This window comes from Vidua macroura, chromosome 6 (genome assembly GCF_024509145.1).
Source record: "Vidua macroura isolate BioBank_ID:100142 chromosome 6, ASM2450914v1, whole genome shotgun sequence".
NCBI lineage: Eukaryota > Metazoa > Chordata > Aves > Passeriformes > Viduidae > Vidua > Vidua macroura.
Window position 1 is genome coordinate 9,856,052 of NC_071576.1, and position 24,813 is coordinate 9,880,864.

The following is a 24,813-nucleotide window of genomic DNA, read 5'->3' on the forward strand; positions in this document are numbered from 1 at the left end:
TATAAACAAGAGGTGTAAATCAAGTTCAAAGTAAAGCCTTCCTCAAGACACAGGCAGGGAATGCCCTGTTAAGGAGGGAGGCACAGAAGTGTTCTAGCTAAAGCAGCTGCCTTCACAGCAAGGAAGATTTATATGTGTGTTATGTCTGTATTGAAATATTCAGTTATCAAACACACTAAAACCCTAAGGTCTGCATGGTAACAACTGAATATGCTTTTTGCTACACTTAGAGGAAGAAAAAGGAATTAATTCTATTCATTAAAGTTTCTTCATAAAATGAAATCAAAATTATTTCTTTGAATATCAGTATGTAAGTCATGCTTTACGACCTACAAAGCTGGTGTTTAATACCAGAAATCTCTGCATTTGCTATTAAAACCAACTAATATAAATCAGAATTTAAAAACTCTATTTATTTATTACAAGAACAGAAATTATATTTATTGTTCTATATACTGAAAGTGCCTATCTACAGAAAAGTCTGTCAATGTAATACTTATTGCAAGTTTTAAGAATAAATTATTCCTTGAGAACTGTGGTGACATCAAAAGGCAAGATGATTTTGTCAGAAAGGGAAAGCAAGGAAGATACTGCTTTGCTTTCAATTTTGTGTCACGTTAATGTCTTCATCTGAGGAAATCTGATCTGGTGCCACAGACCCCAGAGTGTAACTCATGATAGCGTGGGAAGAGGACTCTGGTCAGGTAACACAACTCAGGTGCAGACAGTAACAAGGCAGGTGAGCTCTCACAGGCACTGCAAAGCCTGTTTTAATCTTCAGTTTAATATAATCTTCCATTATATGTAAGCATAATTTTCTACATCTATTAACATGGAGTTACTTTATCTGCAGAAAGAGCTAGCTATAAATACTACAGAGAATAAGGAATAAACCTCCTGGCTTTTGTGAAACTGAAAGTCTTTCCATGTCTCACAAAAATGAGGAGAAAATGCAAATTTAGCTATGGATAAATGTATCTATTCATACAACAATATACCTGAACTATGATGTATGAACTCTGGACAGAATCAAATAGAAAACCAATGTATAAAACTGCTAATACTGAAGAAAAAGAAGGAAATCTCCCTTTTATTCTATTTTGGCTTGCCTTTGTTGTTTTCCCTAAAGCATTTTACATTTACACATTTCATTCTTCTAAACTCGTGCTTTCCATAGTTTATTCCCAACTTCTTATCTCAGTGGTAGTTCTTAATGATTGATCAATAAATGCAAAGGAATTTTGACCTTCAATTCTATTCAATGCTTTCAACACCAAGTGTTTGGCAGTGAAATTTTAAGTAACAACTCTAAAATTCATATCAGGCTGAATTTGAAACAGATATGCAAGTAAGCAAATTCTACATGTACTGCTGCTGTACTTCATGTTTTACAGCCATAAAAACAGTAAGACAAAACTTCAGTGGAGCACTTCCAGAAACACAGTGAGACCCTGCCTCCAGGTCACTGTCTTAAGTAATATCACCATCATCATCATCTACCTTACTCAGATTCAGCTGCTCCATCAGAAGCTATCCCACGTTCTCCAATATGGCTGTTTTAAAGCACAAGTTCACACTGTCAGTCTCCTGTCAACTAAATGAGTTCTAGTTTTTCACAACAAGGGCAAAAAGCCCTGTTAAATTGACTCCAATTGTGTTGGGGGTGAGAGGAACACCCAGAAGTGCCACTGTGAAAAGTAGTAGGTGCATTTTAACATTTCAACTTCTCTGCAGCAGCCATTAAGTGATGATTGATTTTATGGATTTATTAGAATTACTACATATATTCAAATCTATCATCATATTGTAAGTTGGGAAGAGTGAGCAGTCAGACTCAGGAAATGTGGATTTTTACCAGACTTCACTGGGGCCAAAATATTAGTAAGATGCATAACTAGGCTCAAGTTTTTCAACATTCTCCTCTGCTCTCTGACATCTGAGTTTTCCAAAAATAGAAACCAAGAGGGGCTTCACTTGGTAATTCTCTTTATGCTCACAGCAATATATAAAGCTATATCAAGAATATATCAAGATACTAAGCTATATCAAGAATGTTAGTTGCAGGTTTAGTGTATTCACGCTTTTACTGTAAAAACCAGTACATTTATTAGTCTCCACTGCTGTGTGAAAAGAATAATTTTGCAGGTAATTAATATGTATTAGTAGTTCTATGAAGCTTTTCTAATCTTCAAGTAGGTAAAGCAGCAAAAAGAAAAAAAAAATTTTCCATAGAGTTAATTCTTACAAGCAAATATAAATCCTCAGATGTTACAGAATTACAACGGAAGTTTAAGAAGTTATTTCCTATTTTATTTTTCTCTAAGATATAGCTGTGTATGATATGCAGTTAGCTAAGCAGGGAAGGGAACACTGCCCTAGGAGCTACCCTGGGCTCCAGTGGGGCACAGAGCGAGGGACAGCAGCACAGCCAAGAACAGAGAATGAATTACCCTGGGTTCTTTGGTTCACTGTCCCGGGAATTTCCTCCCTTCAGCTTCCTAACCAGCTTCTCGCTGCTGCGCCTAAGGGAAGCTCGGAGCTTGCTAAAGGAACCACTGCGCTTTAGAGATCCAGTGCCATCCTGAAAGAAATCGGATACATGTGAAACTGCAAGAGCCTGCTGCCCTCCCCCAAGCCTGGACTGAAAACATTTCAGTGATGAATTATTACTTTTTAATTGCTATTAATACTCATACTATATACATTTACCTAAACATGTAATACCATATAGCTACAACTTTACCAAAGCAAAAGAGTTCCTTCCAAGGTGTAAAAGAGATTTCTAAATGTGAAGGCATGCCCAAGCCACAATTCATCATTAATAAAACTCCACCACAGTAGTCCAACAATTCAGCACCACCATTTCATATGAGCACACCATGGTTAACAGAGTACAAGCCCCAAGCAAAAGCATTCCATCAGTCTAAGAAAAAACATGTTCCGTTCTTTCTAAATATCTACATTAGTTGCAAACATGTTTAATTAACCCTAAAATCCCTAAACAAAAATACTTCTGATCAGGAATACTTATACTCAAATTCCTGTGCTTTGTTTTTAATTTTTACCAAAAAAAAAGTAAACCACAATGAAATTAATTTTTCATATATTGCATTCATGTTTTACACTGCTGTGCTGACCCAGAAAAACTCGCAAGTGACTACAATTCTATTTTAAAATGGTTTTGCTCTTACAAAACCCCAAGAGTTTAGTAAGATTAGAAGTGACCACTTCCTACTCCACAGAAAACCTATGTGATTATTAAAGAAGAGCTGAAAAAGAAAAAAGCACTACTAAGCAAAGACAGACACCTGAGTTGGAGTGAGTTTATTAGAAGTTAGAAAGACAAATACACAAATCACTGAACACCAAGATTAGTAGAGAAAAGCATAATTGCCAAAATCTCACACAAAGACTAAACAGCAATGCTACTTTAGAATAATTGTAAGTGAAGACATCCAGAGTTCCATATTGATGTTAACCATATAATAGGTCTCTAAATACATTTTAAAGCACTTGGAGAACATGCTTTACTTTTACGGATTTGGTTTTTCTCCTGTAAAGATCACCATCATGCCATTTCAATAATACCTTGTGTGATACTTTTAACTACCTTTATTCCATAGTGAACAGCTATTTATAAAGGTCATTGTTACTTGTTTGGTTTTTTTACTAATGTATTACACAGCAAATGGTTGTAGTAACATTTGGTATGACTAGATACATATCTGGCAAAGCTACACAGGTACAGAAATAGAAAACCAAAAACGACACCAGCACTGAAGGAATGGCCAGTTTACAGGGAAGTGTAGCTCTGACAAGAATCTTAAGGGGTTTGCTAAAACACAGCAGTCAGTACTGAAGAGAGAAGTTAAAGCTTGAAGATGGTGCACGCCCGTCATGCAGGAGACAGTATAAGAATCACAAAAGGCATCTAGGCCTGTCAGAAATGGAGAGAGAAAAACTGAATCAAACTGTTGGGAAAAATTCAACAGTTTTCAATTTTGAACAATTAGTTTACAGTATTTCTAGGTCATGTTCAAAACTTTTTTTTTCCAGAGTAACTATGTGGACAGCCCTTAAGTACAAAGTGCAGGCCCTTGCAATTACCAGAACCTACATCTTTATGCAGTTTCACCTACACCACTGAGATGGGACTGACAAATGAGCATGACTGATGCTGTGCATTCAAGTTAGAATTTGTATAAAATACAAAACACCTTTAACAAGAAATAGCTTTGCTATTACATTTCATAAAAAAAAAAAAAAAGGATTCTTTTTCAGCTGACATTAACACAAATAAAAGGAAAAAAAAATAATAGAGCAAAGTGCATTCATTTCAGCTTTAACTTCTGTCAGGAATTTTCCTTGAAACAAAAGTGCAAGAAGAAAGAGGTCTTCACCTAACCTCCAGACAAAATTCTCATCATTCCCTTAAGGAACTCGAATCCAACTGGCCTGGGTCAGTTCACTTTCACAAGTATTTTTAGAACATATCTGTGTTTGTGTCTATATATATAATCCAAATGGGATTTTCTCTAATGCATTGAGGGGCAGCTGAAAAAATGCACCTTTAAAATAAACTGTAGCTCAACTTGCACACTTTTCATTCTTTGTGCAAGTACAGAGACTATTACTGAAAAGTTCATGATACCTGTCTTGAGAGCCTTTACCTCTAACAACTGGAATGAGCAGTAATTAAAATTATCCTTGGAAATGGCAAAATGCCTTGCTACCGAGTGATTAGAAGATCTAAATCTAACTGAGTATTTATGTTTCAAACCAAACTGTGTATGCTGTTTACACTTAAAAACAAACTTCAGCTTTGCAGGATTGAATAAACTGAAGTCTAAATTACAGCCAGGAGTATTAGATCAGTGAAAAGGCTAATTATTCCTGTGGTTTGCAATCAGGAATACTAGAGCAGTGAAAAGGATCCAAAGGCAAGACAAATTTGGTAGGTATGGAGTATAACTCTATACAGTAAGCCTAACTAGAAAAGTAGGAATAAGCAGACAAAGTTTTGGGTACTTCCAATCTAAAATAAAAATATCAAACTCCTAAGTTAAACACTGACTGCTTGATTAACCCAACATTTCTAAAACATGAGCTCAGGATTTAAAAAACTCCATTCCTGATTCCAGAGTAAACAAAAACCAAACTCATAAGCTGGTTTTATGGTGAAGTTTAATTGCCAATTTTTATGTCATTTAGAATGAGAATCACCTTATTACTGCTGCTTACCATCACCATCTCCTGTACTTTGTCTGCTACAGCATCCCTCTGTCTGGCACTTATTTAAACAAGAGTAACTCTCCAACTCTCCTCTATAGTAGTGAAATCCATAGTTTTCCCTTCACACCTGAAGTGCACTTACATGCCCAAAAGCCTGTCTCTCTGAAGCATATGGCTTAGAGTTATGGGAAGATAATTCCTCAAACTACAAACATCATAATAAGTAGCACAAAGATTTTCATCTGTCTCGCAGCAGGCTGCCAGATCAGTTTAAAAAAAATGCTAGTTACAGGCACTCACTGTTATTTTTTATATAAAAGTATAGTAAGAGATCCAAATCTTGGCCTTCCCCAATCTTGGCCTTACATTTTTAAGAACAAGTACTTCCTTGCATTTCAAGTATCTTCTGTTCACTTTAAGTCATGAACTTTAAAAGTGACGTGTAAAGATGCACTGTAACACCTCACTTAAATGTGTCTGTTTTAATAGTTACTGGCTGATTTACTTCAATAAATATTTCTGTTCTTTTTTAAGAGTGTAAGATACTACATCAAAGCCTACAATGCTTATTATGGATTACATTACATATGGAAGGCCCTTAATTACATCTTCTGACAGAATTTTGTTGAGTTTGTCCCTTTGCATTATCCACCTATTCTCTCAGAGTCAGCTTGACCACTTCAAAAGAATTTTAATGGAAAAGGCCTCTCTTCAGGCTCTGCAGACACAAATAAAAATCCTACAACACTTTATGAATCGGAGTATTTTGTCTGGAGGGAATACACAAGGGTAAAAAAAAAACTACAGAATATAAAGAAGAGGAAAGAACATCACTGAGATAGAAACACTTGCAGGGGGAGGGAGAGAGAGTTGCCCACTTCACGTAGAACATGTAATACAAAATACCTTCTCTTAAGAGAGGTGAAAAAAGAAATAACGAAGATGAGAATGAAGCAATGCCACTTCAGCACACTAAAAATGAAGTTTGCTTACCCTGAGATGTCAAAATTTAGTTTTTCAGACCAGCAAATTTTATCACTGAGTTTGATTCAAATATTGACCTAGAAATACTGTCTATTGCTTTTCCCCAGGAGGCCCTTTCCATCCAAACCCTGCATGCATTAATGTCTATAACAGAAACAAGTTTAATCCATTTAGAATATACAGTCATGCAAAGTGTAGTGAAAATTAAGGGAGGAGTACAGTACACAGTTCTAATGCTGAATGGGCAAAATGAGAATTAAAAAGAGAGTTATTCAACCTGACTTTGGCTTTATTAATGATGTAGTATTAATTCACAATAGATGCTGATTGACTGTCTTGGCACTGAGAACACCAATGCCAAGAAAACAGTAATAAAGAGACAAAAGCAAAGATGGAAAGAACATTCTCCTTTAAGACTAAAGCACTACATGTTTTCTTAAGGTTGCTTTGGAATGCTAAGCTTTGTCTCATGTGGCTTACAAAAAGATGGGGAGAAAAAGATTGCTATTGTAAGAGAAATGAAGCTTCAGAACATTCAATCTTGCAAAGTAGGCTACTTCCCCTCCCATACAGCAAAAGCAACACCACTTTTATAATCTAAGAGAGTATTTTCAGCAGAACTGCAGCTGGGAGTTAGTTAAGAGTGCAATATGTATCCCATTGCCATCAATGGGATAAAGCATGGGAAAGCTGGTGACAGAAGCAAACTATATAAGCCAGGTAATAACTGAAAGCTTGCACTGTCCTTCAAATTAAAGAAAAACAATGGTTAGAAAAATGCACATGTAATCACATTTTATATATATATATATATATATAAATAAAAAATGTATGTTTTTACTTTATGACAATCAGTGTAACAAAGTGAAGCCAATATATGGGAAACAAATAGGAACAAGCCCTGGCTCCAGACAAATTTTAATATGGGAAAGTCATGAAGTCACCATCACACTGTTATGTGATGGCACTGCCTCTTCAAATGGACTGTACAGCAGCTTGGAAAGCTGTGTTCCTTCCTCCAGCAAGCTTGGTAAGGAGGAGATTAGAATTATTTTAGTGTTAGACTGGTCATTTTAATTTACTCTGAAACTGCTAACTCTCGCTATATTTCCACAGCAAATGGTTTTTGTGATTCCAACTGATGGAGTATCTTTTAAATAGACATTTAAATTATAAGCAAATATGGCACCAAAAGGAAAAAAAGCAAAAGTGAGTTAATTGCAAGAATATTCTACCAGTAAAAATAAACCACTGACATGCAATTGTACACCAGACCACAACCAGGACACTCAATCAGCATTACACAACTTAGCCTTAGATACAACTGCTTGGGATTCTTGCAGAAATGTCACCATTTGGGACAGCAACAGAAAGGATGCCTTAAAATATTGTTTTAAAATATTATGAGGGTTTTAGCACTATGACAGACAAAATGTTATTCTTCATTTCTTAACTGAATCTGCAAAATTAAAAAATACAAGGTAGATCAAGCAGGAAACTCCTGAAAGCACAGCAGGCTGGTGAGTGGCAGCCCTAGTTGTTAGGTGATGACTGCCTAGGCTGTTCTGTCCAACTGTGTACTGTACTTACCCCGTTCCACTCTACGCTCATACTCACTTCCTCGCCGCCATCAGGGCCACTCTCGTACTTTACCACATCCACGTTGAGGCTCTCCCTGCTCCGCCGCTTCTCCATGCTCTCAGGGTCATTCAGCACCTCGGCCACTCTCTGTTTGTGAACATTGTCAAGACCCTGAGAATTTGATAGAATGGGAAGAGGCTTTATCTTGTTACAAGCTCTGTTAATCTACAACTTACACACGACAACTGCGCCGAGCAAGAAGTAAAACTGACCCACAATTCCATCACTCCAATTCTGCTTTCAGAGAGCAGCTGAGTTGCCCTTTCTAAATTGCACGGATCAAAACAGCATGAAGTAAACAGTTTAATAGTTTGAGAATTCACTGACTTGCCATTTTTTTCTTCCTTTCTCATCTCTTGTTTAAGCCTCGTTCGTGTCACTTATCTGAAGCAATCTGGCAACCAGCTAAATATTTAACCAATATATAGATCATGAACCATCAATGTAATTCTCAAGTTTTCTGCCCATCAAACGGTGGTATAGGATGCACAGTGAAATTCTAAAGCATCCTTAAAAACAGAGGCAGCAGCAAGCTTCTAGAAAAAAATACAAGTCTTACTTATTCTCATATTAAAAAATGAAATTAGAATTGAACATTTATGATGCTTCTTTACTTGTATTTTCTTACTTTGCTTTCCATTTTAACACCAACTGACAACCCATGTATTCTTGTCCAGTCTTAGACACTTTTAAAACTGTCTTATAAGTCACTTATCAAACTATCCAAAAGGGAAAGAAAAAATAAAAAGCCAATAAAACCTCCAACAAACCCAAACTCTCTTCTACTTTTTAAGAGAAGGGAGAAAGTGTTACTTGAACAGTAGATCCAAGTGCACAAAGAGACTACATTAAAAGGAAGTCCCCACTGAAACTGTAATATCTACCCCATTAGTTTACAGAAGTAACAAAAGGTTTCTGTTAGTCAGTTGTATGCAGCAACTGAACATTTTTCATTCTGACAGCTCCTTATTAAAAATAGAACAGCACAATTGGCAAAGGAGATTTCCAGCAGAACCTCCCCATTTTCCCCCAGCTACCGTCTGTTTCCCAGGACAAGCAGCCAATTAATTGAGGACTGCTGGCCAACACAATGTTTTCTGTCTTTCATTTTCCACATAATTTCACCCCTAGTTTGAATCATGTCCCCAGTACATGGTGCCACTGCCCTAACAATTAACCAAACTGCAAGTGTTAAGATGTATCAGTTTATCATCAGTTCAGTCTGAAATTAGAGGGCAACCAGGCACTGAAAGTTTCTATATTCTGCATACAGGAAGTTGAAAACCTGCATGACCACAATGCAGAAACATCATTAAGGTGAATTTTCATACTTGCCTGTTTACGAGATCTCATTGCTGCCTCTTCTAATGTTTCAGCAGCTTCAAATTTGCCCTGTCGTCTGTAAAGTGCCCCAAGGTTCTTTAAAGTAGTTGTTACTGTTGGACTATTGAAAGAAAAGAAAAACAACTCTATGTGGAACATATACTCACATAGCAAACTCTTCTAAACTAATAAAAGCTTAAATTAATATAGTGCTTATCATATTTTTGTAATAATTTATTCTTGCTTGAAATGCACTATACTGTACTTCATGTACACACAATAACCTGCTGGCCCCTTTCAAAGTGTATCAATGTCTTTGTGATTAGCTAACATCCCTGAAACTGAAATGACAAAACCTTGTGCTCCTCAGCTGCACCTCAAGGTGAAAATTTAGCTCTAGATGAGCATATCCAACTGAATAATTGCTGCTTCCAAAAAAAATGCTTATTCATGCATAGAGAGACCATTAGAGAGACCACATGTAGCATGTGTTAGTCACAAAAGCAATTAACAGCTTCTTTCATCAGCTTTTACTTAACACCTCTTTGCAGTTTCTACACATTCCAATGTGCTTGAACAACAAAAGCAAAAAACTTGCCCATTTCATTAACAAGTCTCACAAAAAAGACATTTTTGTTTCAATGGCACAGAATTAGCTCAATCATAGTATTTTTGAGCGAAGTTTTGCTCCACTAACAGAGAAAAGAACGTCTCGTGCATTAGAATGAACAAGTACACGCAAAACAAACCAATGAAATGTATTGTACACAGAACTCAGGATGGAGAAAGAAAGATATTTCAACAGTACAAGGGCTCTGATTCTTGTTAAACATGAGCATTCAAATACTGAATAAACAAAAAATCCTCATTGACTATCAGTACTAGTTGCAGGTTTTTTCATACACTGCACCACCTACATGTTAAAAAAGCTGCAGTAATGGAACAAAATTAGAGCAAACAAAAAACATTTCACCAACTACAATCCGAAGTTGAAATCCTTGTTTCTCTTCCTTCACTTTAAATACACATTGTCATTCACACAACTCATGTAATGCTTAGTTGTGGCAGTTTAGCTTTGTTTTCTTGTGCCAGCTAGGTAACTAAAGGTGCAGTTATTTGCAGTCTCATTTTTGGCCCTCTCCAGAGGCCTTGCAGGGGGCAGGGAGGGCAGAGGAGTGGTATAGAAGGAAAGGTGACCTACGCTGCCACCCGAAAGACTGCCAAGAACACAACTGGGGCAATTTTATGTCACTTACTGGATCTAACCAGCCTCGAGTAAAAGCAGCCTCAGGACTTGAAAACTGCTGTTGTATTCCTGAAAACCTTAGGCCTGGAATTTTTAATACTTTAGTTTTTATAGTCCTAACCAAGGAGTTGCTTCAGTTCCATTTTTAAAAATGCTTTAATCTGTGACACTGAGAATTAATGAGTTGTTTGTCCTGTGAAGAAGTTACTCACCTATCAACTTTGCAAGCTTTGTACCAGCCACCATATTCTCCAAAAGATGTGCCATCTTTTTGCTTTCCCTAGAACAAAGGTAGTGTTGAAAAAAAAATCTGATTTGCAACTTAAACAAATACAAGTTCCAAAAAAGATTTACGACAATGGTCTTACTTTGCATTCTTCCCTCTCTTCTGCATGCATCCAGATAGGCTTATTTTCATCTGGTGAGATAAGAAAAGTATTTTGTAGAAGAATAAAACTACAAGGTATTGATTGTTTGATTTTCACCACTCTGGAATGAAGCTGAGAACCAGGGAATTATACTATTGCCACCAAAAAACCCTTACTGTCCATACTACAAGCAGCAGATAAATAAAACATATACCTCTTTTACAGTTTTACAATTCTGTCTCTTTTTCTTATCTGAACTTAGAAACAGTTACTTCTGAGAAGCTTTGAAGTCAGTACATACTGCCACCCATTTGTCATGTGTCTAGTTCTGTGCTAGAAAACATGAATTGATTTCTTTTATCCTAACAACTACTTTGACATCTACTAAGTGGTGCATATGCTACTGTCATGGAATGCAGTGAAAATGCTTTACTGGGATTTTTAGTTTATAAAATGCACATTACTTCAATGTACAGTGTAATTTAACGGTATTTTCCCCATTCTTTAAATATGTTAATGGAGAGCTTACATTAACAATGTCTTTATTTATGTCACTAAAATCCTGCACTGACTTTTTCCTGTGACTGGAAAGTGATGTACATCTTTCTGCTTCTATCAAAATACCAAAGTTGGGTTTAGTGGGGTGTAAGATTAATTAGGCCACAAACAAAATCCATAAAACATAAACCCACTAAGTCTACTCATGTTTTTGAATCAAATGTTTGCTTTCTTATGATGAATATTACTTCCAACACATCTATCAGCTCACCTTTTAAATCCACCTAAAGTGGACAACAATTTTAATCAGGACACTATTGACTTCTTGCAAATTTTATTCCATAACTACAAAAATAAAACACAAATTCAAATCTAGGGACTCAGTTTCTTACCATCTACAGAGCCAAACTCCCGTTCGTGAGCACGAGTAAGAATCTCTTTGTATAAAGTTTCCGCTTGCTTAAACTTGCCCTGTTTTAGATAACAGGATGCCTAAAAACAAAATACCCCCCAAAAGATATCAGCACATTGCTTTATTTGTCTTTATAATAAACAAGAAATACAATATATTGCGCATAGAAGTGCATTTCAATTAATGAGAAATTTTGTCTCAGGTCTACTTTGGGAAAGGCTTACCAGATTGTTCTTCGTTTTTGCAACATTTGGATCATCTGGTCCCAGCTTAGTTTGGTAGATTTCAAGTGCCCTCTGATAGTAATATTCAACCTCCTCATATTTACCCTGGTTCTGGCATAGCAAAGCCAAGTTATTTAACTGCTTGGCAACATCAGGGTGATCCTTCCCCAGGACCTGAAAATGAAATACACTGAATTAAAACAGTCTCTAATCATCACATCAGGGTCTAGAAATAAATCATTTAGAAACATCCTGTTGGTTTTATTCCTCCTCAGTTCAACAAAAGCAAAAGCTGCATTTCAAAGATATGAATATGACTCAATTCTATCACAAACTGAGAATGATGCAGAACAATCTGGAATAAGAACAAAGTAAGTAGTAAAACGGTATTATATGGAGAGTGTTATATAAACCAGAAGATGCAGTCTCATGGGCTAAAATAAATATCCACATAGAGAATAATCAACTTAAAAATTTTAGCTAAGTTTCATTTTTTAATTCCAATGCTCTTGTCAAATCAAAGACTATTTAGCTATCAAAGGGGAAGGAAAAAGTTAAAGAAGGTTTCTCACAGAATACAAAATTTAGCATATACCCAGAGTGCTCCAGCAATTCCGTAGCACTACTGGAATTTCCTACTGTTTGGAATTTCAGACACTCCTAACTACCAGGCATTGTTAACTCTGGGGTTTATCTGACAGATCTACCCAACCAAAGCATAAAAAAGTAAGCATTTAACCTTGCTTTCTCCTTCACAAAGTCCCTTTAGAAGCTCTGTATTTGTCACTCATACCTTTTCTCTGATTTCCAGAGCTCGCTTACACAACGGTTCTGCTTCTTTGTACTTTCCCCTTTTACCATAGAGTACTGCAAGATTATTAAGAGTTGCTGCCACCTGTCAACAGCAGAGAAACATTAAGTGCACTGAAATCTGCTGATATACATACTTTACAAATGAGCACATCTGCAAGGCACTGATATTATCAAATTTTCCATGCACAGGATAGACCTCTTGAAATTTACAAGTGAAGAAGTAATTATTATTAAATGCATACATACACAACAGAGGAAAGAAAAACCTAAATCATTAAATAATTTTGCTTCCTTTGTGGAAATGTCATTTAATGCACACATCTTCACATGTTCTTCTCTTACAAAGGTACCTCTCACATCTACACTTTGAGCTGCCCTGCATCCCACAGGCCACGAAAGTATCACATGAATTTACCAAATGCTTAATTTACATTTCATTTACAAGCAGTAGTAAATGAAACAAGAAGTGCCCCTTCAATCTGAGTACAATAAAGTGATTTGAGTAAGCAATCTTTCTTCACAAATTGATTTCCCACAACAAATACAGGCAATCCAAAATCAACTATGGGCAAATTATTTATGGTGAAACAGCACTGAACAGAATGTGGCCTCCTACCTGTATTGTTTAAACACAAGACAGGTCTTAAAAACTTTCCTGTTGAGTTTGATATTAGAATTAGTTGAAAAAAAGTTGAGTGAAAACCAAACTAAAATTAGGCTATCGCATGTATACAAACCGCTGGATGATCTTTGCCCAAAGTCTTTTCACGGATGGCCAAGGCATCATTCAGGAGATTTGCTGCATCTTTGTATTTGTTCTGGTCTCTGAATTGTAAAGAGATGTAATTAACACTGGGGATTCAGGAATGAAAAATCATAAATATTAAGCTGAGTTCACTATTGACCTAAAGATGCTACTACAAAAGAAGAATAATTGAGAATATATTCAAAACTTAGGAAGCAGAACCCTGAAGCCTGTAACTGTAAATAGTTTAGCAGTTGAGGACTGTACTGAGCATGTACCATTTCTACAGTGATGTCCAATTTCTACCCCTAGATTACCCTGAAGTGCATAATCAAGACATGCCCCCTCAGTAGACAAAAAAAACCCAAGTATCAAAACCAGCTTCATTCCCAAAGCAAAGGTATAGGCAAAAATACAACAACTTGTTTGACTTTTAAGACTAAGGAGACATACAAATATTTTAGGAACTTCTTGAGGGTTCTAATAATAATTTTAAAAGGAAAATGGAACAGGGAAAAAATCCTAGTCTGAACGTTAAAAGGTTGGAGCCAAATACTAAGTTTCTATTTCACCGGTATTTATCTATGTCAGTATACAAACCTGTACACCAAAGCAAGTATGTTCAACATAGTGGCAACATCAGGATGGTCATGACCCGAAGTCTTCTCCAGATCTTCAAGAGCTTGTTTACAGAGAGGTACAGCAACCTCATATCTACCCTGGGAAGCATACTGGATAACAAGATTATGTAGGGTCCGTAATCTTGCTGGAATTTCATAGCCACCTTGTTGGGCAGCAGCTGCTGCACTGCTGTGCTGCTGTTGAACTGAAAAAAATCCACAAAATTTCAACGTGTATAAAAGATGACTCTAAATAAAACATCTCACATGAGTGCTCAGTGGCACAAAATGAGACTAACTGAATTTTATTTCTTCAATACACAGAATTAGCATTAGAACATACTTCATAGCAGTCAGGCTGTTTTCAACAGTGACAGTGGAAGTATGACTGTTTTATTCTTCATATCCTGTCCAGTATTGTATTACGATTATTTTTACAATTCTCATAGCTCAAAGGGCTAAATGTAATAAACTAACAAAGAAAGCAGGAAACCATTTTGGCTCAGCAAACCTTTCTCAAGATTATATAATAATTTTGCATTTACAAATATTGCTGTTTTCATATGGAAAGGAACACTAACATTCATAAGCTGAATACCTGCAGAAAAGCTTTTTCCCTTATTCTTCTTCTCTAAACACACAATTTTTTTTGTTTGCCTTTGTTTGCCAAGGAAATTCAAGGTTAGTACATAAAAGACTGAAACACCTTGGATGCCAGAAATAACAGCTGCAAGACAAAAAGCCCTGAGTCAAAGCCAACCTTTAAGTTTCACTCACTAACCCTCAAGCTTAGCTACTTATTTTCCAGTAGCTCCTAACCTTTGGTTGTTGCAACCCTCACTCTCCCACTGCCTCCAAAAATGTACTGCTCCTTTTCTCTTCACCTGACCAATTTCCAAGATTTAGAATATTCTGTCTTGCTCATTTTAATTAAACTCTAGAGAACAAGTTTATCATTCTCTGAGCCTGACTTTATTCTCTCCTTTCTATTAAGCAAAAATCACTCTCACAGAAAGTGGAAGCGTTTTTATGTCAGTGGGATCACACAAGTCCAAGTCTATCCTGTCACTGCCTGCCAAAGCACTGAAGAATTTCAGCATTTTTTGGAAGGTCAGAGAAATCAATGACATGTCAAGTTTGTGTTTGGTAAAGCAAAGTAAGGAAGCTTTGCCTCTCAACCTTCCTACTACAAAATTCTAGGGAAGCAAGGATGAGCTAGGAAAGAGCTCATGATCAACACTGACCCACTGCAAACTCTTCAAGCCTTCCCTTCAGTGCTGGCTGTGGATAGCTTCACTATGCTGACAAGAATGCAGTGTACCTTGTATGCACGCCCATAAAGGAAATCTGAAACTGCTGATTGCAAAGGTAGGTCCCTTCAGACATTTTCCCTCAAGTCATTTGTCCAGTAAGAACCATTCTGCTCCCACCACACTGCACTGACTCCACAACATCAACATGCTCTATGTTTACAAACATACAAAAAACACATCCCACTAAGCAGAGCTTACTTATCTACCAAGAGCTTTTTTCAATCACACTACCAAACATCTACCTCAAATTCCACAGCATATTCCTCACTCCTGCTCACCTGAAGACAAACAATGCTTCCACAATTAGTATTAAAACTAATGCAGACAACCTTAGCAAAGGACAAAAGACTATATGAAAAAGATTTCATACTGAAACCTGCCACAAAAATCTCAAATCAGATAATTAAAAAGGTCATTAACAGAATTCACTATCTGGTCAGAATCTGCCTCAGTCACTTGCAACTAACCATTCTGAGGCCCCAAAGAAGGATAATGGGAGAAATTCTGAATTTAAATCAGTCTGAACTTCACAGCAGCTATTAAACTCTTAAAAAACCTAGGCCCCAGTTCTGTACATAGCAATGTACAGAATGTATATCAATGACTGGATTCCTTATTCTAGCAGAGGCATTCACCACCCCAGCTGTGTTGCAGAGATCCCCAAGCATGGACACATTTTTGTAAAGTGCATCTTTATATTCTGCACTGCAGAAACACACCAACAATGTAATCTGAAGTACACTTACTTCCTTGTCCTTGGTCATCTTCATCATTGGGAAATAGATCATCCAAAGGCTCTTTGGTGGAATCCGTATCTTTATCCTCCTACAGAACAAGCCCAAACCCAACAAATTAAATCTAAGGCATAAGAGTACAGTCCAGTTAATCAGCAATGTTAAAGGAAAACCCCACATTCAGAATTAACAACATTTCTCACTGAAGTTTTATAAGTCTTGTATTTTAATGTATTTACACACTCTGTGCCAAAACAATACAGGAAACCTTCAGAAAGGCCAGGAATAGAAATGAGGTCTCCTAGATTTCAGTCTCAGTTTAAGCACACAAGAACACATTTGCCATTCTCACAAAAGCACTAGGTCTCATGAAAGTACCTACAGAAGAGTAAGCACTGTCCATGGTACCTGCTTTAGTCATACACAGTTATAGTTGGGTAAGGGAGAGGAATAGAGACCTCAATTTCTGAGTACTCAACTTCTGTACAAATGATAAGATCTTGCAATTATAATCTGGAAGGTTCAAAAATAAAATAAAAAATAAAAAAAACCAAAACAAGAACACTTGAAAGGAAGCTCATTTCCAATAGTTTCCATCTGGAACCATATTAATTTCTACACAATCCATCACTTAAAAATTATTTTAAGCATCCAAAGATCATTTCAAATGTAAAACAAAGAGACAGACCATCCTAAATGTTGAGCCTGCAAAATACAAATAGTTGAAGTTCCTAGAAATCATGAGCTCAGTAAGGAGAAAACTCAAGAGCCAGAACATGTTCTTACTTTTCTGGCTCTCCATTCAACAACTTTTTCCAACTGCTCCAAAAAGCCAACTGCTGCTGCTGGCATTCAAATTCAATTATGGCAGAGCAAGGGCACTGTAAAACCAGCAAATTGATGGGACTACATCTTAGATGAGACATTCATAATTTTAAATGTTGATTCCAACCTCATACTGAGCCTATACAACTAACTATTTCAAAGGCTAGAAACAGAGACTGTCCATATGGTTAGTAAAACTATAAGAGATGCTTGGCTTACTTTGACTCTATTTGTTATTAAACTTCAAATAATGGAGCAATTTAATTAATCTGCAGAGTACAGTCTGACAATACAGCACATCACAATCCCAATATTCTCTCCTCTGCCCCTTTTCTGAACAGGCTTCACTGGCAAATCCATCTACAAATACCAACAGCACTGAAAAATTCCAGGTGCAACTGACCAAAACCACTCTCACCACGTTAAAAAGAATTAGTCAAGCAGTCATTTAAGCATGACTAAATCACACCCATTTTCAACCATTAAAATTGCTGAAATAATTAGTTATGAAAAACTGCACTTTCCAAGACACCACTGAGAAGATCTGAAGACACAAAATTAGATCCTTCTCTATAGTGCCACCTAACCTAAGGAAGCAAAATTAAATTATAAAATGAAAGGCAAATAAATCAGAAGTCTTTTTAAGTAGCAAGTTTCTTCTGTAAATTAAGGTTGTGTCCATTTTCTCTCTGAACCTAAGAATACGTAACACAATGGGCTTGTATACAGGCAGATGATCACAGTAGATGGTCCTGAAAGGAGATTCAATAACATCTTACCCTTGTGTAAATTCTCAACAAATACAAAAGCTATACAGTGATTTCACAAGACAAAAATTAAGTATTTTTCCTGCAGTCAAAATAAGCTAAGTCCTCTAGGTATTTAAAATGTCTCACAGCTTAGATTTCTCACTTATTTTAACTGCTGAGTTTATAGAAGTGAGATTTTTGCTTTAGTCCAGTTCTTCACATTTTTAAGCTACTAAATGAGTATTTATCAATTCTGTTCCTCATGTATTTTATTATCTGCAGACAGTAAAATACATACTCTCTTAAAATAAGAATGAGCTCTCAGAATCATTCTGCAAACTATGTGACACTAGTAGAAGGTAGTATTTTAATGACAAATATATCTAAGGGACAAATAAAATGTATCTGTTATTTCTTGTTAAACAGGCAGATTACAACACATGTAAATGTAAGGTGCTTTTACTGTTTTACTATGGAGGTACTTACTGATGGTGAAATATCATCGTCGTATTTTTTTAATTGATTCATGAATTCTAGATGTTTCTTTTCCTCCTCCAGCTGAGCCACAGACTGCTCACTTTTCTGTAGTTTCTGCTGTGTATTGGCGAGTTCATCCCGCAGCCACTGATTCTCCTGGCATAGCCGGCGAACCTGAGCCCGCAATTTCTGCTTCTCTGATTCCACTGCATTTAAGTGATTTGACAAGGCCATCATTACCTGAAAAGCAGAATGTGTCACATGACATACCTCCCCTAGAATGCAGTCCTGTTCATAACATACAAGGCTTTCATTATTTAAACCTATGTCAGCTGTGAAATCTGATAAACATTCCCATTCCTCTTCTTTTTAGATATAGTTCTCATTTTCCTCTAAACCTTTTTACCATTTATAATGATTTGGGTTGGAAGGGTCCTCTAAGATCATCTCTTTCCAGCCCCCTGCCATGGGCAGGGGCACCTTTCCACTAGACCAGGTTGCTCAAAGCCCCATCCAACCTGGCCTTGAACACTGCCAGGGACAGGGCACATGTTCCACTACCTCACCACCCTCACAGGGAAGAATTTCTTCCTAAATCCAATCTAAACCTACTTTCTTTCAGTTTGAAGCCATTCTGCCTTGTCCTTTTACTACATGACCTTTGAAAGTCCCTCTTCAGCTCTCTTGTAACCCCTTCTAGCTCTGGAAGGGGCTCTAAGATTTCCCTGCAGCCTTCTCTTCTCCACCTTTCTCAGCCTGTCTCCAGAGCAGAGGTGCTGCAGCCCCCTCACTGTCATCATGTGCCTCCTCTGGACTTGCTCCAACAGGTCCATGTCCTTCCCTTGCTGGGGTCCCAACCTAGGAGAGCTCTTTACTAAATAATTGTTTTCCATGACGCTATCAGAAGTTAAAATTGTTTCAGAATTCCCTGAACATTAAATATAATCTTAAAATACATGAAAAGTTAGAACTAGATTACTGAACTGGAAATCTTTGTTCCATTAACATAAAATAGAGCAGTAATACTTTCAACTTGCAGAATCACAAAAACAACCTAAGAACTAACACAGAGTTCTAATTTAGCACCTTCCAGACAAAAAAGGGATTTGTATACATGCTTATAGCTCCAAAAGATGAACACCTCAGCATAATGGTAACACTTCAAAGGGATATTTATTTGACTGAGATCTGCATGTGCAACTTAACACACAGTTTATAGATGCACTTTATGCTACTAATCATACGCTTGAGAGTGCAGACTTTCAAACACAGTCACATTAATGGCAAAACATAGAACACCCATAAAAGCAGCTTACTTGGACTGGGGCTTTTTTTTTTTTTTTTCTGAGCAAAGTTAAATGAAAAAGGAGCTTATTAAGTGAAAGCCAAACACTACCAGCAGAAGATATTCTCCCTTCACTGTTTATGCAATCTCCCACTGACACATGTAGGACAGCTGGCAGCAGTCCCAAAATGCGCACCTTGCAAGAATGGACCACTGGTGAGAGTACAAATCTTTCAGATCTGTCAGACATCCCCAAGTTACCAGTATTTCATCTTCTCAAGTTCATGTTTTTTTTAAAAACAAAGTTATCTTTAAGTGGCTTTAAATTAAGTATTTCATGGGAAACAGATGGTATCCTTAGCTGAAATTTCAGGTATCAAAACAGTCATTAAAATATTTAGAAACTAATTTTTCCTATAAAGGTAAGGAAAACTCCAGGTATAATTTCCTAATACCAGTCCAAAACTCCAGACTTCAGCACCTAGCTATTTACGTATTTTTAATTACTTGGTCAATTCAAACAGTGGCATTTATATAATGAGAAAGCATATTTAGCAAAATTGTGATAATAGGGTCAACATATTCAAACACTGAAGAAGCTACAACGGCAAACTAAAATATTTTGTAGTCTTACTCACTAGAATTAACTAAAAGAAAAGTCTGATTACTTCTTCAGCAAACTTATTTTCATTTTCATGGAAATAACACATCACCAGACCTACATGCTTGCCACAAAAAACATCTATTTCTGTATCTTAAATTTAAAAATTAAAAAAAACCCCAAAACTACATTGTTACAACTCAAAGCATTCAGGAAGAGTAACCTTATCAGGTCTGAGAGCAGCAGTTTGAAGTGTAATTGGCTTCCTAACAAAGGCAGCAAATGCAGACTTTTTTGGCTCCTCACCACTACAGTTCACAAAGTACTACGGGAGGCAAACAAGGCAGGAACATCTGCATCTGAGGCTCCTGACAGAGTCAAGAATCAGAACTGGCTTCTCAGAGTCCTAATACTACATACAAGTTACTCCTTCACTTGCACATCTTCTACAAACAACCATTAACGGTAACTCAACTATTGCAATTTTACTCCGTGTATCTTCTAGCACTTTCCTCCTATACAAGGCATCAAAGTGTGTACAATGTATACACTAAGGTCTGACAGTTTGTCCAGGCCTTCTCTACATTCCCCTGTCTGATAACCCACATTTCATTCTCTCAGTCTCAATTCACCATGATCCAATGCACACAACTTCCAGATCACCACACAATAATAGCTCAATCCAGAAGAGAAGTCTGAGCAGCTACAGACCAACAGAAAGCCTTTTAATGTAGAACTAACTCATTGGCATTTTCAACTCATTTGCAAACACACTGCCATTTTACAGTGATGACTGTCATATCACATCATTTCAGGTTTTTGACTTAGTACAAAATATCATAAAGCTGTACTGTAAATATAGTCCTGACAACCCAATAAACATACAACTTTTCACTTATCTTCTGCAGATGCTATCTTCATTGACTTAAGTCCACAGAAATTAGCTCAGAGTCCTCTCTTTAATGCATCAGTCGAAGTTGTTCAGATTCTGTACTCAGGTCTTAAAATTTAAAATGCTTTTAGTTTCAATTTTGGTTTAGTAAAATGTTAAATAAACATTAGAGATTCTTAAGCTCTAAAAGCATCATGTCATACTATAAAAAAATCTGAGTCAAGGGAATATAAACATGCATTTAATGCTACACCAAAGCTCAAAGGCTGGAGCAAATACATTTATTATATGTGTGCTTGTTTGAGACCTTCCTGTGCCATCTTTTAGAGTTAAAATGCCACGGCTCAGTTCTTGAGCTGCTCGAACATTACCTGCCTAATGCCTGATGTGGAAAAGTCTAAACAGAAAATGTTACTGTCTCACTGATGTAAAGTGGAGCCCAGTCATGAGTTTCAGTGCTGTAACACTAACCCCATAATTAGTTCTGTAACACAGCACGATGTACAGTAACTACCTCTATTAATTACAGCATCTTTTGTTCATTATATCTAAGAATAATGTAAATGTCCCAACATATTACTAATATCTGGAGAGAAATGTCTGAAATGCTTCATTTTTACCACAACTTTACCTGTGCTTCACTAAGGCCAAGTTCCAGCATTTCCAGTGACTTTCGAATCATGTTTGATTTTTCTTCAACCAGATTAGTTTCATCATCTTTCTTCAAACATTTCAGTGTTTCAAGTAAGCTCTGTAAAATTGAATTGTGTTCATTCTTCAGTGCCTCTAGTCCATTAATCACTTGCTTCGTTTTGGCAATGATTTCATCTTGAGTAAGTTTCTCCAACTTCTCTTCCTTTAAATACACCATTGTGGACATGTTTTCATACATTCTGAAATGGAAGAGTATGCTAGTTAATACAAAAGGAAAAATAAAATAAGTATATAAGTCTGTAAGTGAATAAAGTCTGAAATGTATACTCAGAATTCAGTTATATTTGTGAACAACTTTTACAATGTTTCATGTCCTGAGTTTGAACAGTTTCAAGTTTTCCAGTTTCTATTTCCAGATTTAATATTAACACTCATAGATTTAATATTAACACTCATAGATAAACCAAAAAACAACACATAATGAAGCACAGACTATGACGTGGCATTAGAATTTGTAGCAACTGCTGAGGAACAGGGCTGCATCTCCAGGATTCTGGTTTGTGAGAAAGCAAAGGAGGTGGTGTATAAAACACATACTACAATAAATATAGCTATTTGCAGATGTCACTGTAGTTCTCTAAAAAAAAAAAAACCCACAAAATGGAGCTTGAGGAATTTGAAGAAATATCACCCAGCCTTCTGAAAGAGTTCATCAGTCAGTCATGAGAAAAGTCATCTTTCTCCTGTAAAAAGGTAACACCAGCCTCATCCTGTCCCAAGGACTACAAAAGCTCTTGCCACTATGTATTTTGAACATCACAACTACCCCTAGGACAACTTTAATTCATTATTTTAACTCTACACTTAACACATAGATATTCAATTGCCTACAGGTCTAGATGCAGCTGTTTGATGAAGATGCAACACCTGTCTCATGCCAGAAAAAACAGTTTGTATAGTACAACCCTTGCAGCAAGAATCATTCCACTGTGCTATTTTATCAGTATCTAATGCATTACACTAAAGATAGTATTTTTTCGATGTTTGTCAGCACGTCCACCAAATGCAAATGAAGACTCAAAAAAGTTTAGAAACTCACATACTCTAATTATCACACATGCTGTTACTGAACTGAGAAACAAGCTTATAAATGTAAAAATGTAGAGAGAAGACACACAAACCATTTGACCATTTTTAAATGTCACCAGAAAATGTTCTATAATGAAAATAAAGACTTGAGAAATTACTCCTCTATATCTCAGTTATTTAAATCTTTGAGTGAACCAGGAAGTATAGATTAGAATAAAATAGGAAAGATTTTTCAAAAGCAATAAATTATCCCATCTATGTGAAGACATCTGGGTAAGCATTGACAAACTAACATTTTAAATGAATTAAAACTGTATTAAAACTTTGTACTACAAAAGCTAGTCTATTTTTAGGAGAAAGCAAAAAAAAAAAAAATAGAACCACTTGAGTCTTGGATTAAAACTGCTGTAAGAAGATGCATATATACACATCATGACAAAAGCCAAAGGATGTGCTCTTATGCTTTTGTATTATATTAAAAATCAAAGGCTGTTCTTTCTGTTTATATGGACTCAAATTACCCTCTCTGTGATGATCTCCTGTAATACAATACCCAAAAGGCATAGTCATTTGTTACCAAACAAAAGCGGTAGATGACAATAGGGTTTTTTTGTAATAATCTATTGTCTGAAAACACAGAATTTGGGGAATCGTGAACTTGGTTTTACCCAGATTCAATACAGTAACTTCATATTCAAAAATAAATCAATATGAAACATATAAATCTGTATAAAGCAACTAATCTAGCATGGCATAAGAAATTAACCCATGAAGACCTGATGAGGAGAATGATATTTATACATTTCCCATTTCTAACCTGAGATCTATGACCCAGAATGCTTAAAGAGACAGTTTTAAAGTACAGACTCTCTGAAGTTGTGTAGGAAAATGAACTGCAATTTAACATGGACCAAATTTGCAAATAAATGCTTCTAACACACAGTCATATAAGAAATTGTTATGGATTATGCTAACTTCAGCACACAACTCAACCCTAAGTAGCCTTGGCACACTTTCACAGCCTCAGTTAACAATTTCCATCCTGAATGCACAGAACTGAACCTTTGATTATAAGGAAGTAAAACAAGCAGAGACATCTAATGAAGTGACTATTTGTGTATCTTATGTGAACACAGACAGCAGCAATTCCTTCTGCATGCCTCAATATTCTGTCATTTTACAGCAAAAATGAAAAGATGTTTGCATACATATATGTAATGCACACATAGATAGTCTTTTAAAAATTACACATTTTAAACACTTCAGTAGAAACAAAATTAATTCTAAGTTATGAATACAGATAAATTAACACCCATAAATTAACAGATAAATTAACAGGCCCATTGTACTGGCTGAATAAACTGAAGCTGCAACTAAGGATGGCTAAGCCAGCACAGCAGCTTTTGAAGAGAGGAAAAGCAGGTTAAAACACGATGGGGCAAAACCACACTTAACCCATCCCAGCAGCAGACCTGCTTTATGAATACATTCCTCCTGTCCCAATCCAGTGTGCCAGATTTTTTAGCTGCCTCATTCCAACCCAAATGTAGCTAAAAGCTTCCACTGCCTCTGCACTACCAGTACAAGGGACCTACTGGAGCTGGAGCCAAGCCAAAAGCTGCATCAAGACACAGACTGACATGGAGGTCCTTGCAGCCTGCCAGAGGGATTCTCAAGTCTCCTCTAGTGAACACTGTTAGAATCCCAATCTCTCCCGCTGACAGGAAAGGAATAAATCTTTTGGGATAAGTTTTGAGGGGTGTCTGCTGGTGTTCAGTTTTATAGATTGTGCTTGGTATAATAATTTAGAAAACAGGAGGATAACAAACATATAATTTGTCCTGCTATCAAATCTGACTCTTTGTTGGAGTAAAATTCATGAATAAATATCTAATAGCCTTTAAGGGTAATAAGTGAAGGTATGGCCCTTTCATGATTTTTTAAAAATGTATTTTAAAAAAGATCATTGCCTGTTCACCATATTTGAATACATAATCATGTAACTGGGGATGGCTTTGTAAAGGGCAAGGACTTGGATTCAATGATCCCTGTGAGTCCCTTCCAACTCAGCATATTCCGTGATTCTGT

General features: G+C 36.4%; 1 protein-coding gene across 8 annotated transcripts in view; it reads right to left on the bottom strand.

The window, feature by feature from the left end:
• Nucleotides 1-24,813, bottom strand: part of KLC1 (kinesin light chain 1) — a 46,291-nt gene that overhangs the window by 7,513 nt on the left and 13,965 nt on the right. For 4 of the 8 annotated variants that reach the window (XM_053981675.1, XM_053981676.1, XM_053981677.1 and 1 more), the window contains 13 exons: nt 21,614-21,875; nt 18,214-18,444; nt 16,166-16,244; nt 14,087-14,312; nt 13,479-13,566; nt 12,722-12,823; nt 11,929-12,102; nt 11,685-11,784; nt 10,795-10,844; nt 10,639-10,706; nt 9,193-9,301; nt 7,807-7,968; nt 2,451-2,581 (listed from right to left, as the gene is read on the bottom strand). In XM_053981675.1, coding sequence (XP_053837650.1) covers nt 2,451-2,581; nt 7,807-7,968; nt 9,193-9,301; nt 10,639-10,706; nt 10,795-10,844; nt 11,685-11,784; nt 11,929-12,102; nt 12,722-12,823; nt 13,479-13,566; nt 14,087-14,312; nt 16,166-16,244; nt 18,214-18,444; nt 21,614-21,874 — 1,781 coding nt within the window. In that variant the 5' untranslated portion in view covers nt 21,875. Of the gene's footprint in view, nt 1-2,450; nt 2,582-3,309; nt 3,938-7,806; nt 7,969-9,192; nt 9,302-10,638; nt 10,707-10,794; nt 10,845-11,684; nt 11,785-11,928; nt 12,103-12,721; nt 12,824-13,478; nt 13,567-14,086; nt 14,313-16,165; nt 16,245-18,213; nt 18,445-21,613; nt 21,876-24,813 lie in introns of those variants that run through there. The other 4 variants (XM_053981673.1, XM_053981671.1, XM_053981670.1 and 1 more) reach the window with 3 other exon arrangements.